At 41.2% G+C, this 16,809-nt stretch overlaps 1 protein-coding gene across 4 annotated transcripts in view; it reads right to left on the bottom strand.

Annotated features, from left to right (window-relative positions):
* The window catches only part of RAP1GDS1 (Rap1 GTPase-GDP dissociation stimulator 1), a 177,343-nt gene extending 161,595 nt beyond the window's left edge, over positions 1-15,748 (bottom strand). For all 4 annotated transcript variants that reach the window (XM_062199847.1, XM_062199846.1, XM_062199845.1 and 1 more), the window contains exon 1: positions 15,551-15,748. In XM_062199847.1, the coding sequence (XP_062055831.1) occupies positions 15,551-15,554 (4 nt within the window). In that variant the 5' untranslated portion in view covers positions 15,555-15,748. The remainder of the gene's footprint in view (positions 1-15,550) is intronic.
* Positions 15,749-16,809: the final 1,061 nt, after the last annotated feature.

Here is a 16,809-nt window from a genome sequence, read left to right on the forward strand (position 1 = left end):
GAACTGACAAAGAACACACTGAGGATGGCCTGTCTACATTCCACAAGGTCTGGTCCTCAGGCAATCTCAAAGGTTAGGGGTGATACTGGAACCATTTGAATTATCCAATCATCTATTCACTCACTCACACGTGTACTGACTAGTCAGAAAGATCTTGAAAACCAGGATTACTGACCTGACACCTAACACCTGAGACATTTCTATTAGGCTGGGCCTCCTAACAACACAGCAGTCTCAAGGTACTGACTTCTTTGGGTCTCCAAGCACAGTGTTGTCCAACAAAGAAGTGGAAGCAACACTGCCTTCTACATGCTGGACTAAGAAGTCACACAGAATCATTTCCACTGTATTCTGCTGGTTCCAAGTAGGTCATATGCATACTCAAATTCAATAGACCCAAATCTCAGTGAAAAGTCCTAAGTTCTAGAAGAATATGTAAGACTAGAGATATTGGTACAGCTATTTTTGGAAAATATAATTTGCTACTATAACAATACTGACAACAGTTTTGTTAATGCTATAAACAGCATTATACTCTGATTAGTTTTATATGGAAATATTTTCAGAAGTGATGGTATTTTCATCTTTGGATATGGAAATTAAAGTTCACATGGATATTATTATATGTAAGTTATAACTATCTTGTGAAATAGGTGTGATTATCACCCACATCTTATTAGAGGAGAAAACTGAATGGAAAAACTGCATAACTTGCATAGAAGAAGCGCCAAAATTAGGATAAATTCATATGTAGGAAGAATCTTTAAAAAGTTTGTCTGTGGTATAGCAGGTAAAGTGCTACCTGAGACACCAGAATCCCACTCATGTGAATGCCAGTTCGTATTCCAGCTGCTCCACTTCCAATCCAGCTCCCTGGTAAAGGCCTAGGAAAAGCAGCAGCAGACGGCCCATGTATTTGCACCCCTGCCACCTACATGGGAGACCTTGATGAAGCTCCTGGTTTGAGTCTGTCCCAGCCCCAGCTATTGTGGCCATCTGGGGAGTGAATCAGCAGATGGAAGATGTCTGTCTTTACCTCTCTGTCACTCTTTCAAATAAATTAATTAATCTTAAAAAAAGAATTTATTGAAAAATTGAATTAAAAGCATGTTTACTTGGGTGCAAAAAGTTTTTAGAAAACTCAGATTTATGAAAAAAACTATACATGGATTTCATTTTTACACCAAAATAAATTCATATCTTTATACTTTACTTTCCACAAATCTTTTAAGATACCACTGTATTTGTCTTAAAGTCCAGAATCTTTCCACAGAACAGGCAGGCAGTTGGCACTTTGCAGTTAACAGAAACTCATATAAATCTCATCTAAATGAGAACTATGCAATGTAAGGATTGCTTGTATCTTGCTTATACAGAAGTAAACTCTTCAAGAATGAATTTATAATCCAACCATGTTAGCTACCAGCTAACAACTGTCTATATATCTAAAATTCAACCAAAAAGTAACAATCAAATCTACAGAGCAGTCTCTGCCATATTATATTAATGCAAAATTTCCATTCTAGCTTTCATTAAGTGATTAACTGAATAAGGAAATGAATTCTAGGTGCACACACACGTGCACACACACACACAAAACCTGGGTTGTTATACATATGAGCACTTGCATATGCCAGAAAAACTATACCAGATGCTGAAAAATCCCTAAGGGTGCTTTCTATTTTTATCTATTTCTATTATTCATTTTTTACAATATTATTTACCTACAGTTAGAGTCTGAGTTTGTGCAGAAAATGTGACTATTTATACAACTTGTTTTGTCACTTTCTGTAATGTCTAATAGGCTGTCTTGTGTTTCTGGTTTGATTGGTGTAATGTACAAACCATATAAATCCAGAAATGTGACACAATGGACATTCTTTCTTGAATCTTAACACAATATTACCCTTACCCAAAAATGCAATTTTGCAACTAAAAGGATATGAATCAGCCCATATAAATTTTTTCTCTGCTCTGATTGTAGAGACCAACTATACAATTTTTTACTTTTTAATTTGAGAATGAGAGAGACAGAAAAGAAACAAAAGAGCGAGAGAGCAAGAAGGCGCACTCACATCCACTGCTTCACTTGCCAAATGTCCACAACAGCCAGGTGGGCAAAGTTGGGAATTCAATCCAGTTCTCCCATGTGGGTGGCAGGAATCCAAATACTGGAGCCATGGCTGCTGCCTCCCACAGTCTGCATTAGCAGAAAGTTGGAACCAGGAACCTGAGTTGGGGTTCAAATTCAGATTCTCTGATGCAGGATGTGAGTATCCTAACCTGCTTATTAACCATTAAGTCAAATGCCTATGCCTCTATCATAACTTTTTTTGTTGTTTAAATCACAGGAACAGGCATTTGGTGTGGCAGTTAAGGTATCCCTTGGGATGCTCACATCCCATAATGAAGAGCCTGAGTTTAGGTTCTGGCTCTTCATTCAACCCATCTTCCTGCTAATGTGCACCTTGGGAGTCAACAGATAATGGTCCAAGGACTTGGGTCCCTGCCACCCATTTGGGAGCCCTGGACTAAGTTCCATGCTCCTGGATTCAACCTGGTCCAGCCCTGGCTGCTGAGGGAGTGAACCAGCAGACAGAAGATCTCTCTGCATTTCAAATAAAAAATTTTTAAAAATAATTTTTTAAAAACTTACATGATGTGGCTTTTTCACAGCTTTGAAAGAAATGTTTTTGTAAAAGTACAATTCCTGGTATATCTCCACAAATTAGGAGAATTTACTAGTCATCTGAAACTTTTATACAGTTTTCTATAAATTTTTATATAGTTTAAAAAATAACAGGATTTAAACTACATATTTTATGTACTCCTTTGATATATAATTATTTTGAATACTTTTATATAATTTTTTAAAATATTTATTTGAGAGGGTAAGTTACAGAGAGTGGGAGAGACAGAAAAAGGTCTTCCATCCACTGGTTCACTCCCAAATGGGCGCAACAGCTGAAGCTGTACCTATCCAAAACCAAGAGCCAAGAACTTCTTCTGGGTTTCCCATGTGGGTTCAGGGACCCAAGCACTTGGGCCATCTTCCACTGCTTTCCCAAGCCACAGCAGAGAGCCGGATCAGAAGAGGAGCAGCCGAGACATGAACCGGTGCCTATATGAGATGCCAGCACCACAAAGGCTTAGCCTACTACATCACAGCACTGGCCCCTACATAATTTTTATATATTTGAAAATGTTTTCTGGGGCTGCACAACGGTTCACAGCTTGGCTGCTGCACTTCTGATTCAGCTCCCTATTAATGCACATGAGAGATCACTGGATAATGGCCCAAGTGCTTCTGCCCCTGCCACCCACATGGAAGACTCTCAAAGAAGCTCCAGGGTTCAACGAGGCCCAGCACTGGTCCTTGCTGTCAGGGGGTAGAAGATCTCTTTCTGTTTCTTCCTCTCCCTTTGTAACTCCACCTTTCAAATAAAATAAAGTTTTTGAAAAAGAAAAGGCTAAGATATAAGAAAATAATATTTCTTAGAAACAATCTAGTGGCCCTATTGTACTTTGAGAATTTTTAAAAATATCATGCTATCACTTTTCCTAGAAGATGTGTTTACTGCTCAAGAGTGAAAAATAAGGAAACAAAAAATACAACAGATCTTGCTTTAGACTAATGAAGTTCCAGTTAGATAACTGAAATTGAAGGTTTCCATATTACGATTTGTCCTAGTTGTATTTGAAATAGGCTTGGAATCTATCCTTTGGGTTTCATTAATATTAGTTAATACTGGCCGGCGCAGTGGCTCACTAGGCTAATCCTCCGCCTGCGGTGCCGACACACCAGATTCTAGTCCCGGTCGCTCCTCTTCCTGCCCAGCTCTCTGCTTTGGCCCGGGAAGGCAGTGGAGGATGGCCCAAATGCATGGACCCTGCACCTGCATGGGAGACCAGGAGAAGCACCTGGCTCCTGGCTTTGGATCAGCGCGGTGCGCTGGCCACAGCATGCCGGCCACAGCGGCCATTGGGGGATGAACCAACAAAAAAGGAAGACCTTTCTCTCTGTCTCTCTCTCTGTCCACTCTGCTTGCCAAAAAAAATAATTAATATTAATAATTATAATATTTTAGAGGCATATACAAAATGGAGATGTTAAGAGCTTATGTGACCTGACAAAGACTTCACTAAACGGTTTGTAGAAAAGCAAAGAACTTATCCTCTCATTCCAAAATTCAGCTTAACCATGACTGATGACCAATTATATCATTAAGAAGCTGACTGTGCTCTTGACTGGTTAATTTTCATAATAATTTCTTAATTTTAAAATAAATTTTCAAAAATACAAATTCAACTTAACCACACTTTTAAACACAATTAAATCTTTAGTAATTCAGATACCTCCAACAGCCAGACAAATGTAGTATTCATGAGTGAAATTTGTAGGATGGATGATAACAGAAAGTAATGAACTGGGAACCTCATACCCTGCCCAAGTAGAACTATAACTTATTGTCATTAATGAGAATCAAAGCTCAGGGAGGCTAATTTTTTTAATCTTTTAAAAAAAGTAGATAAAGCAGATTTTATTAGAAATTTCTTTGTAGTTAAATATGAACTAATTCTAATTCCTAAAACTTCCCTAAGAAAATATATCTGCATGGTATATGTGGCTGCATGGTATATGTGGCTCATGGACTGCAGGTTTATAACCTTCATCACAAACATGCCTATCACCACTATAGGATAACGCTGTTAAATTAGAAGCAGGGGCTTGATCCAAACCTGCAGTGACTCTATGACATCAACACACAGTATTGACTGAATGTCCACAAGAAATTTGAAGCATTAAGTCAATAAAACTATATCATTGAACATGTTTTGAAATCCATGAAGCAAATTTCTAAAGCAGTGAGAGACTGGAATGAGGTCAGAAAAGAGTTTCATGAGCTAGCCTATGGAGAATGATTAAGAAAAGAGGTAATCTTTTACCAGAAGCAGCACAGAAGAAGGAATAATAGGAGCAAAGGTATTCTGCTGTTATCTCTGGTATTAATAAGGAACATCTAGGGGACAGTGACAATATCAAAGGAAGATATTCAAGAGGACTTTAAAAGTTCATGGAAAAAACAACAGAGTTTATTTTGGCACTAACACACACACACACACACACAGAAACTGAGATCCATGTATAAGAGGGATCTTCAAGGGATAGACTCTTGGCACAGCAGTTAAGATGTCGCTTCTGACACCTACACCCCCCACCAATGAATGTAGGAGTTCAAGTTCCTAGCTCTGCTTCCCATTCTGGCTTTCTGCCAATGTGCATGCTGCAAGGCAGCAAGTGGTGGCTCATGTACTTGGATCCTTGCCACCCACATGGAGACCAGATTGAGTTCTGGGCTCCTGGCTTGGCCTGGACCAATCACAGCTGTTGCAGGCATTTGCGGAGTGAACCAGCAAATGGAACATCTCTCTCTGTCTCTTTGTTTCTTGTATTTGTGCCTTTCAAAGAAATGTTTTAAAAAGAGTATTCTTCAAAAATTCCATGGAAGTATGTATTATGAAATAACTATGCATGGATTTCAAAATATTTTTGCACCAATACAAATTTATATTTTAATTCCATCTTCCAAGAACTTTTTGAAGTAACCTCAAATTTCAGAGTTGTGAGAAATATAACAGTAGGGCTAGTGTTGTGGCACAGCAGTTACGTGTCATGTCAGCATCCCTTGTCAGAACACTACCTTCAGGCCCAGCTGCTCTGCTTCTAGTCCAGTTCCTTGTTAATTCACCTGGGGAAGCCAAATGTTTGGGCAAGTCATCCATGCGGGAGACCCTAGCATAGAATTCTGGGCCCCTGGCTTCGGCCTGGCCCAGACCTGGCATTTGCAACCATATGGGGAGTGAACCAGCAGATGAAGAGTTCTATCTTCTCAATCTCTCTCTCTTTCTGCCTATCAAATAAATAAATATTTATATAAAAGTTAAAAAAATAAATCTTTCATATATGTATATGATATAGCAAATTTCTATGGCTCTCGAAAGCTAAGCAGAGTTTAAACCTAATGTGATAGGCAACTGAAATAATATTAGATCTCTTACTTGAGAGTGTTATAATTGATGTGACATCTTTTAAAAAAGGATTACTCTGTCGTAGTACAGAAAGGATGGGAGAGCACAAAGCCTAGCAGACAATGAAGAAACGGTCTCAGTAGTACAATAATGTGGAGACAAGGGCCTGGGCTCTTACTAATGAAAATGTGAAGAGTCTCCCATTAATCCACTGAATCCTTGCTGTTACCTTGTTCCTGTAGGTGTGCATGCACACACACACACACATTTGCCCAGCCTGAAAGAGGGATTCTGTGCTCAACTTTGATTAGCTTTCCCATATAGGTTTGTAGGCTCAAGGAAGCCAGATTATTTCAGTTATTCAAAAGAGATCTCTATATGAGACCTCCAGATTGCTGGTTTTTTGGAATTCAAAGATATTTCAATTTGAAAATCTAACACTTCAAATGATGTTATCAGGGCTCTATCTCTTTTTACTTCGATTAGGGATTTGATGGTCAGTGAGGTTAAGAAACAAGTCCGAGTTCACACATTTAGTAAGGGCCGTGTTGGAATTAGAGTTTTGATTTCCTACCTCCAATGTTAGTGTTCTTTTCATTATACAAGGATAGCTCCAATTTGTTAATGAAGAAAAAAGACAAGAATCAGCCTTTCTAATATTCACTGGGGAAAGGTAAGGTAGCACAGCTTTACTCTTACAGCAGAAGCTAGCACACTAAGGCCACAGATAGGGATGGCTTTTATATTTATAATGGTTGAACAAAATGAGAAGAATATATATTTCATGACATGAAAGTTAAATTTCAGTGCCCATAAATAATTTTATCAGAACACAACTCATTCCTCTGTGTGTTGTTTATAGCAGCATTCACATCATCCACAACCTTGCTGTTTGATGCACTACAAATTGCAGTGACACAGTCATGACTCACCAGTGTTTCACATATCATGTATACTGTCAAACCACAAGATTTAATTTTGGTCATGTCAAAACAAGAAAAGTATACAGATGGCCCCAACTTACAATGGTTCAGCATGATTTCTGAAACTTTACGATGGTACAAAAGCAATAAGCACTCAGTAGAAATCTTAATTTGAATTTTGATCTTTTCTTGGTTATCAAAATTCATTAAGATACTCTCTTATGATGCTAGGCAGGGGCCACAAGCCACAACTCCAAATCAACAATAACAAGGGTAAGTAACCTATTCTGTATAGTATATTGTGATGTTAAACCACGATATCCATAGGTTAAATGCATTTTGTACTTACAATATTTTCAGCTTACAGTTTATAAGGACATAACCTCATTCGTTTAAAGCATTTAAAGTAGTGTGTAGACTATGTTGTTATTGAGTTAGATAGCAAGCCACTGTACTATGTAATGATACTGTAGCTCTGCTACAAAAATAGAATACACATTGACATTAACGAATTCATCAGATTACTAACGCATATGAAAGCATTGTCAGAGAAATCAGGAAACATAAAATATCTCATCATAGCAGAATTTTTTCATGAAAATGAAAATGAAGCTGCAAACATGAGTGGCTCCAGAAAGGAGGGCTGCTTACATAAAGATAATTAAATTGTATTTGACAGCACCAACCAAATAGATATTCCCAGAGAAGATAACTTTTTAAGAACAGCTTTCAGTGAGAACAGCTACTTGAAGGGAAGACAATGGGAACAATATCAACATTTAATGTAACTTCAAAAAAAAAAAAAAAAAAAAAGATGAAGAGGTTTTCCCCAGCTCTTGAGTTGACTGAAAGATACTGGTACTACTTTACTTTTTTTTTTTTTTTTAAAAGATTTATTATTTATTTATCTGAAAAGCAGAGTTACAGAGAGGGAGAGGCAGAGCAAGAGAGAGGTCTTCTATCTGCTGGTCCACTCCCCAACTGGCCGCAACAGCTGGTCTGAAGCCAGGAGCCTTCTACGGATCTTCTACATGGGTGCAAGGGCCCAAGGACTTGGGCCATCTTCCACTGCTTTCCCAGGCCACAGCAGAGAGCTGGATCGGAAGTGGAGTAGCCAGGGCTAGAACCGGCATCCATATGGGATGCCAGCACTGCAGGCAGTGGCCCCATCAACTACACCAGAGCACTGACCCCTACTGTTTTTTTTTTAAGAAGTCAATCCCAAGCTTGTAGTGACTAAATAAGCTTCTAAAAAGAGTCTGTATAGAAAATAATTGGCAAGCATATTTTCAAAGTTGAGAAAACACTATTTCAGTATAACCTGAAGTGGAATCTGCTAAGATGTATTACAACAGATAGTGGCAGAAATATATGAGGAATAGAAAACTGTTTAGTTGAACTTTTGTGCAAAGTTTATGGTTCATCAGTCTGGTGTTCATCAATAGGTTTTTTAATAGGGAAATATTTTAATTTATTTCATATCACTGAACCAGTAGTACTGCCAGTGAACTTCGCTTGCTTCACAGATTTAACTATCATCAGTTCTATGTATTTCAATCAGAAATAGAAAGTGAATATCCTAACTTGTCTTATTTTGCAGAAGTTCAATAGTTTAGCAGCTTTAAAGTTTTATTGTAATTTATTTGGGCTCAAGGGCAAAATTGAAATTTTCTATGCCAAAAGAAATACCAACCACTATTACCAAACAATGAATGGCTCTGAAAGTTAGATTTTGTAGATTTGATAACATTTCCTAATGAATCTGACCAGAAAGTCAGGTAGCAACATGCTTTTATGGTAACTTACACCACAGTAAATCAATTTGACACATCGTTCAAATCACAAGTTAAAGCCAATCTACTTCATACTCTCCATTATTGTCAAAAAGTAAAACAAGACCTCCCTACATACAGAAATTTCAGAGATACATTTTGTAACTTCAAACTGTAGTCCTAGCAGTGCTTTTCAGACCTTGTTGCACGTGCAAAGGAAATTTCCATATTTCAAATGTAACTGAACAATTGAGGGGCTCCTACCAAACCATCCACTGGAAGCAGTTAATCTGCATGCTACATGGCAAACATCTAAAGTGGAGTAGAAAAGAATTCTATAAATGTCTTCCATATAATAAATATGCTCATTAAAAATCATATGCAGTTTGCAATACCTATCTGTGTGCAAAAAGCCTTCAAAGACAAAATCTGTAAAATCGCACTGCAGATCTGCATCAACAGATGAACATCTGGACTCAATTCAGATAGGATAACTATGAGTCTCAAATAAGTGAAATTATATCCCCCAAAAAGAATTCCTTACTTTTCATTTTGTATTACAATAAGCCATGTTCCATTAATATTATATTTTGAATTTGGTAAAAATATTCATGAATACTTGTTCTCATTATATGTATATTCTCTCTTTTCTATGTTACATCCTTGATTTTTGTCTCTTGGCATGTAAAGCCTAAAAGATCTACCATCTGGCCCTTTATGGAAAAAGCTCATCAGCCTCTACTGGAAGGGTGGTGCTTTTCCAGTGCAGCATCACCAGGGAATGTCTTGACAAGGCAAATTGTGAACCGATCCCACACTCACTGAACCTGAATTTCTAAGGACATGCACAGTAATCTTTTTTTAACAAGCTCTCCAGGTGATTGCTGTGCAAAAGTTTGCAAACCTTGCTCTTGTACTTCCAGCTTCCAGACTGTGAAAGAATAAATTTCTGATTCTGAAAAATCATTCTGCTTCAGGTATTCTATTACAGCAGCATAAAATGGATTAAGATAATAACCTATTTTGATATCTTTATTTTTGCTCTTTTCAATATGTTAATGAGCTGTTTGACAAATCAAATGTCTAATAAAAGAATTTAAGTTTTCTGTTATCAGTTATCTAAAGAATTGGCTATACAAAATTTATGGGGTTCCCCAAAGAGTAGGTCTTCCCTATTCCTTTCTTCTTGATGTTCACGATTGGATAATAGACATTTAGGCAATTCTGATAGCTGTTGCTGGTGCCACCAATAACTCCAGAATTGCCAAGTTCAAAGTCAAGTAACCAGGAATTTCTGGAGAGAGCAAACCACATTATTACCCCAAAAGTGTATAAAAGCTCCAAGATCCCACTATGAAAGCAAAAATTTCTTGAATCTCAAAATGAGTTATAGGTATTACAACTTTCCAAAGAGACTTCATAATATGACTCAACTAAGGATAGTGAATTTTGCCATCTCCTACAAAAGGTATGAGGGGCATACAGAAAACAGATTATAATACCAATGTAAGAAAAATTATTTTACTTTTTAATCATCTATGCTCTTTTAAAATCACAATTTCTAGTAATTACCAGCTAATAAAAATATTTGATCACCCCACCTTGACTTGCAAAGATCAGGCAGAAGTGGTATTTTTTTTTTAACTAATTCATTCCTGAACTTAGAAATACAATTAAGAGAAAAGGACCATCTATAAAGTTGATATATACTTGCATCTGCAGGGAAAAATACAACTCCAGGAATTAAGAGTATAATTGGAGATACAAGAATAAACAGGAAAAGTCCCCAAATTCACAATGTCTGATAGTAAATTGGAAATGGTAAAATCATTTATCAATAAAGAGTTTTCTTTATGCAAAATTATAAAATAAAGTCATTCTAAATTCACTATGCATATTACAAAAAGAACTGTAGTATGCTAAGTCACAATGATATAAGAAAATGGAGTATCAAAGAAGTGAGAAAGCACTATAAAATTATTCTGAGGTAAATAAATAACATTTGCCACTCCAAGTAATGTGCAACTTTTAAAAAAAATCTATGCTTTCTTACAGATCTTTAAACAAAGTAAGGAATACAGCATGAAAATACACAGTAAGCTGTTTTTTCCTACTCATTACCCGCTTACTTTACAACTAACTTCCATATTTACCATACTTCTCTTAAAGTAACCTGTTTGGAAAATATAAAAATTGTCCATCAGTATGCTCCAGTGATTCTTTTCAGGACCTTCTCATTACCCAATCCCCCCACCCCCACCCCAATCCATGGTTTCCAAAGTCCCTTATAGAAAATGGAATAGTAATTGCATACAACCTATACATATCCTCTCATGTACTTTAAACCATCTCTAGATACCTGCAATACCTAACACAATGTATATGTGTATTGTTTGGGCATAAGGATAAAAAAAAACTCTATACGTGTTCAATATAGACTTAATTTTTTTCCCAAATATTTTTCATTCCCAGTTGGTTGAATCCATAGAAGCAGAGGTATGGATATGAACAGCTGATCATACTGGGTAACATCCTACCAAAGTATATGAACTTAAGCCTTTTCTCAGTCCTTTATCACCGATTATTCTGTAGAAATAGACATTATTGGGGCCGGCGCTGTGGCATAGCAGGTAAAGCTGCTGACTGCAGTGCCAGCATCCCATATGGGTGTTGGTTCTAGTCTCAGCTGTTCCAATTCCTATCCAGCTCTCTGCTATGGCCTGGGAGAACAGTAGAAGATGGCCAAGTGCTTGGGCCCCTGCACCCGCATGGTAGACCCAGAAGAAGCTCCTGGCTCCCAGCTTCAGATCGGCTCAGCTCTGCCCACTGTGGCCAATTGGGGAGTGAACCAGCAGATGGAAGACCTCTTTCTCTGCCTCTCCTTCTCTCTGTGCAACTCTGACTTTCAAATAAATAAATAAATCTAAAAAAAAAAAAAAGACATTATTGACCATTTATTCTTTCTTGAAATCAACCATATGATTCTAGTCTTTCACTGCTACCTACTTTGGTATTTTTTCAGTGTAAAATCATGCCATTCCTTTTCCCTAACTCTGAGGGCATTCCTCAAGTTTCTTACCTTGGACAAATTATCTTCTTTTTCTTTGTTGATCCTTATCCTCTATCAACTTCAAATATCACCTCAGGATATCTGTGGATCGCTTCTAAATCTCTAGTTCAAACCTTCTCTTGAGAGTTACAAATAAACGTTTAATTTTTCTACCTAGTTTCAGTCAACACATTTCTACCATATAAAGCTATGTGCCACACAGTGATATTATAAATACATTCAAAACCTAATATAACAGAGTCCTTGTCATTAGGGAGCAGAGACAGGCCAAAACGTCCAACTCAACAAGTTCAAATGGGTTCTCATGTTTCCTCTTCCAATGGATTGAGAATGTATTAACAGATCCCCACATTGTCATTATCACCCAGGCAATTAAGTGTCACAATCTAGTTCAGGACATGAAACATTTTTACTGGAACTGCAGCAACTCCCTTCTGAAGCATTCTCTCATTTCTCATCTAACCCATTTTGCACTCAATTGACAGATTTTCTTAATTACAGATGTAATCTATAACTTAACTGCACAAAAATGTTTAACAATTACCCTCAATAGACAAGTGATGTACAAACTCTTCTTCCGTTTGGCATTTAAGGTTTTCCAGTATCTGGTCATTATCTATTAGAATTTTTTCATCACTGTCACCAATGATTTCTTTATCTTTCACATGGTTAATCACATCCTAGAAATTCCTCAAAAGTTCCCTATCTCTGGATTTTCATTTCTATCATCCCTCCCCCTCATTCTGATTAACAGTATCACTTCTGCCATTTAGAAACTTAACCGACCTTTGGTTCAAATAACACCGTTTCTCTCAAATGTTTTCTCCATCCCTTGAATCCATATAGATGTAAAGGTCTCTTGTATCACTTTTTCATTCCTGTTACAGTTACTTGTGTATGTGTTCTTTAAAATCATAAGCAACTGGGGCAGGCTCTGTGATGTTATAGGTTCAAGCTGCCACCATATACCATCTGGGCATGGGTTCATGTCCCAGCTGCTCCATTTCCCATTCAGCTCCCCAGATGGCTGTAACGGCTGCTACTGGACCAGGCCAAAGCCAGGAGCCAGGAGATTTTCCCAGGTCTCCCAAGTGAGTGGCAGGGGCCCAAGCAATTGGGCTATCCTCCCCTGCACTCCTGGGCCATAGCAGAGAGCTGGCCTGGAAGAGGGGCAACCCGGACAGAATCCGGCGCCCTGACCGGGACTAGAACCGGTGTGCCGGCACCGCAAGGTGGAGGATTATCCTTTTTAGCCACGGCACTGGCCAGAGAATATATATTTTTAATCACCTTATTTTTGAGAAGACAGTGATTTTTTTTCCCTTACCATTAACCAACATATGTTCCACCTCATATATATATATATATGTGTGTGCATGTAAATATGCAGTGCATATGTATACATATACATATATACATATTAATATATGTATATAATATAAATGTATAGTAATATGTGTGTATATTATATATACTATATGTATTATTGTAACTTCCTTGGCTCAAATAATTGCTTTCCAGGGTTTCAATTTTATATTATTGTATGTACCTACTGATCATACACAAAACCGCTTTACCATTGGAATGGCAAAACAGAAAGAAATGTCTTGCCTAAGTCTGACCCAAAGCCTGACAGGAACATCCAACTTTTTCTTCTCTTTTAAAAAGAAAGAGGCTACAGTATAAATATTCTCCCCTGTTGTGGCTTCTTCCACATTTCCATAACATCTACCAGTGCATAGGTTTGTTCAAAGTTTGTTCAGAGCCTATACTTTTAGGTTCAAATGTTGAAAATTAAAAGGTAAGTGGTTTAAGTCCAACAATTAATTTGCCAAAGATTTACTGAATGCCTACTATGTGAAAAGCACTGAGAGAGACACAAAAATTATTAGGACATATTTTTCATCTTTTGAAACTCATGATTAATAACAATTCCATTATAAGGTAGATTATGTAAGTGCTAAAAAGCTTCTACCAAGGTACCAACAGAGTACTATAAGAGAAACCAAACAGCTTCTATGGTGTCAAATGAGAGATGGGCTTCCAATTGGACCTTTATTTTTTAAATTATGTAATAGTACTATTTTAAAGATTAATAATTCTTAAATAGGCAATTTCATTGTTTTAGGTATTTTTATTCAGGTGTGTTGCAACTGATTTGGATTTTTCCACTGAAAAAGTACTGATTCAACATGAATGCTAAAATTTTTAGTCAAATGGGTTTTTAAGTTACTTTGACTAATGGAGAAATGCATTTTATAGGCCAAGCTTGTGGCCTATAGTTAAGAAAATGTATGCATACTTAAAGGAAAGACACATTATGTCCAATCATCTCATTTAAAATTCAGCTCCTAGAAAAAGGGTAGGCATATAAAAATGGGCCACCCTGTTTTTACAGAGATTTGTTCAGCCTGTCAACAACTGAAAATAAAATTCAGGGGCCCACATCATTTTTCCTTTATACCATCTCTTCCTGCTAAATGGCCAAAGGTCTGAATCAGAGCTTTTCCAGGAAGCCTTTTCTTTTCTAGGAAGCTCCATCAAAACCATTTCTAGATTGAGATATTTCCTTGAACATTCTGAGTTGCCATGACCTAACTCTGGATGCACAGAGCACTGCATGGCAGATGAAAGGACCACACTCATCTGAAGCTTAAAAATAACTCGCACAGAAGGGGTGGGAAAAGCCCGACGTGACAGATGCCAATGGAGCAAATTTTTTAAATGAGGAAATTATGACAGACAGGAGTGGAAACAAACTGGGGAACACGCAGAAGTACAGTATTCCGAGCTGCTACTATTAAAAGAAACTTTCGGCTCTGGATGGCATTACAGAATTTAACAGATGCACGAGTATCTGCGATGCCTGAATGTAAAAGTTAAGAAATACACACTGAGAAACACTGAGGTTCAATTATATTTTTGTAAGACTGGTTTGGATGAGATGTTTAAAAGCAAACCTCTCTCTCGAGATTAACTTTAAATACAAAGGAACTAAAATCAGATTATGCAGACTGAGGCAGGGGAAGCCGGGAAGGAATAACTAGCATGTAAGCTGGGTAACAATATGTCACAGGGTGCAGCTTCCTGAGGCAGGAGGCGGGCGAAGCCGGCGAGAAAGCGGGCTGAGCACTGGAGCACCGCACGGTGTAGTCGCCCGACACTAATTCAACAGCTAGCGGCTCTACCCTGCCTCACGTTCCTCGTGGCCTCTGACAAGTCATCCTCCCAGCCTATGGGGCTGTCCGCTCTCGCCCATGGAAAATTGTTTCTGTGCAGGTTGTAGAGTCGCCCTCACCAACTACTTGCTCCCACTTCCCTGCCCAGGACGCGCAGTCCCCAAGATGGGGAGAGGTCGCCCTGACAGGGAAGCAAGTTACACCAAGTGGGGTCTCCGGGGGTCGGCCGGCTGGCTGGCGGGCCAGCGGCCTCGGGAGAAGCGGCGCTGGGGCAGAGGCGGCGGCTCCGGGGTGCCCGGGCACCGGCAGGAAGAATGGAGGAGGGGAGGCAGGCAGCGAGGTGCCGGAGAGCCGGGCGGCGGTCCGGCCCCAGCCCGACCCCACCCGGCTCGGGACCCTCCCGGCCCGGTACCGGCGCGCGTGCCGCGTGCGCCGACGCTCCCCGGTAGCTCAGCCGCCGCCTCACGCCCATGGGCTTGAGGAATCCGGCAACTTTGCGCGAGAAACGCTTCCCACCCTGCAGCAGGCTGAGAGAGAAAAATGTCAGGCGATGACGGGGGAGGGAGGATGACTTACCCATGTTCCTCCTAGGGGGGTGAGGAGCAGGCAGGGCAAGGCGAAGGTCTCCGGCGCGGGCAGCGCGGCTCGGCGTCCTCCTTCTGCCTTCTTCTCTCCCGCAGCCAGGGAGGGACCCGCGGGGGGCGGCCGCCGGGAAGGAGCAGCTGCTGCCGGTGCCGGTGCCGGTGCCGCTGCTGCTGCTGCTGCTGCAGGCGGCGCGGCCGCGGCGGGGACGAGCGGCGGGGGGCGGGGCGGGGCGGGGCGGGCGCAGCCTGCGGCGGGCGCGGCTCCGAGCGGGCGTGCGGGCGGGCGGGCGGCGGAGGCGCCGGGCCGGCCTGAGGAGCGCCAGCTCCGACGCGCAGCCGGAGAGCGCCCCGCCCTCCACACTGCGCATGCTCAGTGCTGGCGTGCCTGCCTGCTCCCCACCCCCCCGTGGCAAGTGAGGCTGAGCGTGTTGGTGGGCGTGTTTGCCTATCGGCTGCAGCTGCCGCCGCAGAGGAGCTTGATGGCGGCCGTCTTTGGGGCGGGGGGTTGGCCCGGAGAAGGCACGGTGTAGCAGTCGGGAGCACCAGCTGCCACCTGCCGACTCGCCCGAGGCTGGCTTTCCCACCCTGGATACCCGGCCCGCCTGCAGTCGGTTGCTGGACGGCCAGCTGCACAGGCGGGAATTTCCCGGGGAAGACGCTGGGCAGCCCCCGGCCCGGGAGGGGTCTGGGGGAAGCCAAGCAGCCGCCCGGGAACGAAGCTGGGATCCACGTGCAGGCGAGGAGGCCAGTGCTGCTAGGGGATACCGGGGACGCCCGCTGGGCACAGGCCCCGGAAAAAGCCGCCGAGAGGGCGCTCGCCAGGCCCTAGGGACGGTGAAGGTTCTCCTGGCTGTGGCCAGCTTGAGAAGAGGCCCGGACAGCCGCGGAGTGGCTGCCCGGGGTTTCCTAGGGGAGCGCGGCCTTCCAGATCCTGGAGGGCGCTTTCTCCAGGCTGCCCTCGGCCATCGGGCTCCACCCCTCCGGACGTGCTGGTTCCGCCCCGCTCTCTTTGAATGCGGGAGGAACGACATTCCAGGGCACAAAATAATTGTCCAACTGAGTTAGCTGTGGCGCGGCCAAGCGAACACGGCAGAGGTTGCGCTGTCCGAGGGGCTGCCGCCGGCTCTTGCCTCCTCCTCCACGGCGGGGCGAACCTGACCAGGGACGCTCCCTTTCTAGGGCGCCCTCCAGGCCGGGCATGCGCCTGAAGCCGCAGCTGGTTTTGGGTCCTGTGCCATCGGGAAGGAGGCC

The sequence above is a fragment of the Lepus europaeus genome, chromosome 8, assembly GCF_033115175.1.
Source record: "Lepus europaeus isolate LE1 chromosome 8, mLepTim1.pri, whole genome shotgun sequence".
Lineage (NCBI taxonomy): Eukaryota > Metazoa > Chordata > Mammalia > Lagomorpha > Leporidae > Lepus > Lepus europaeus.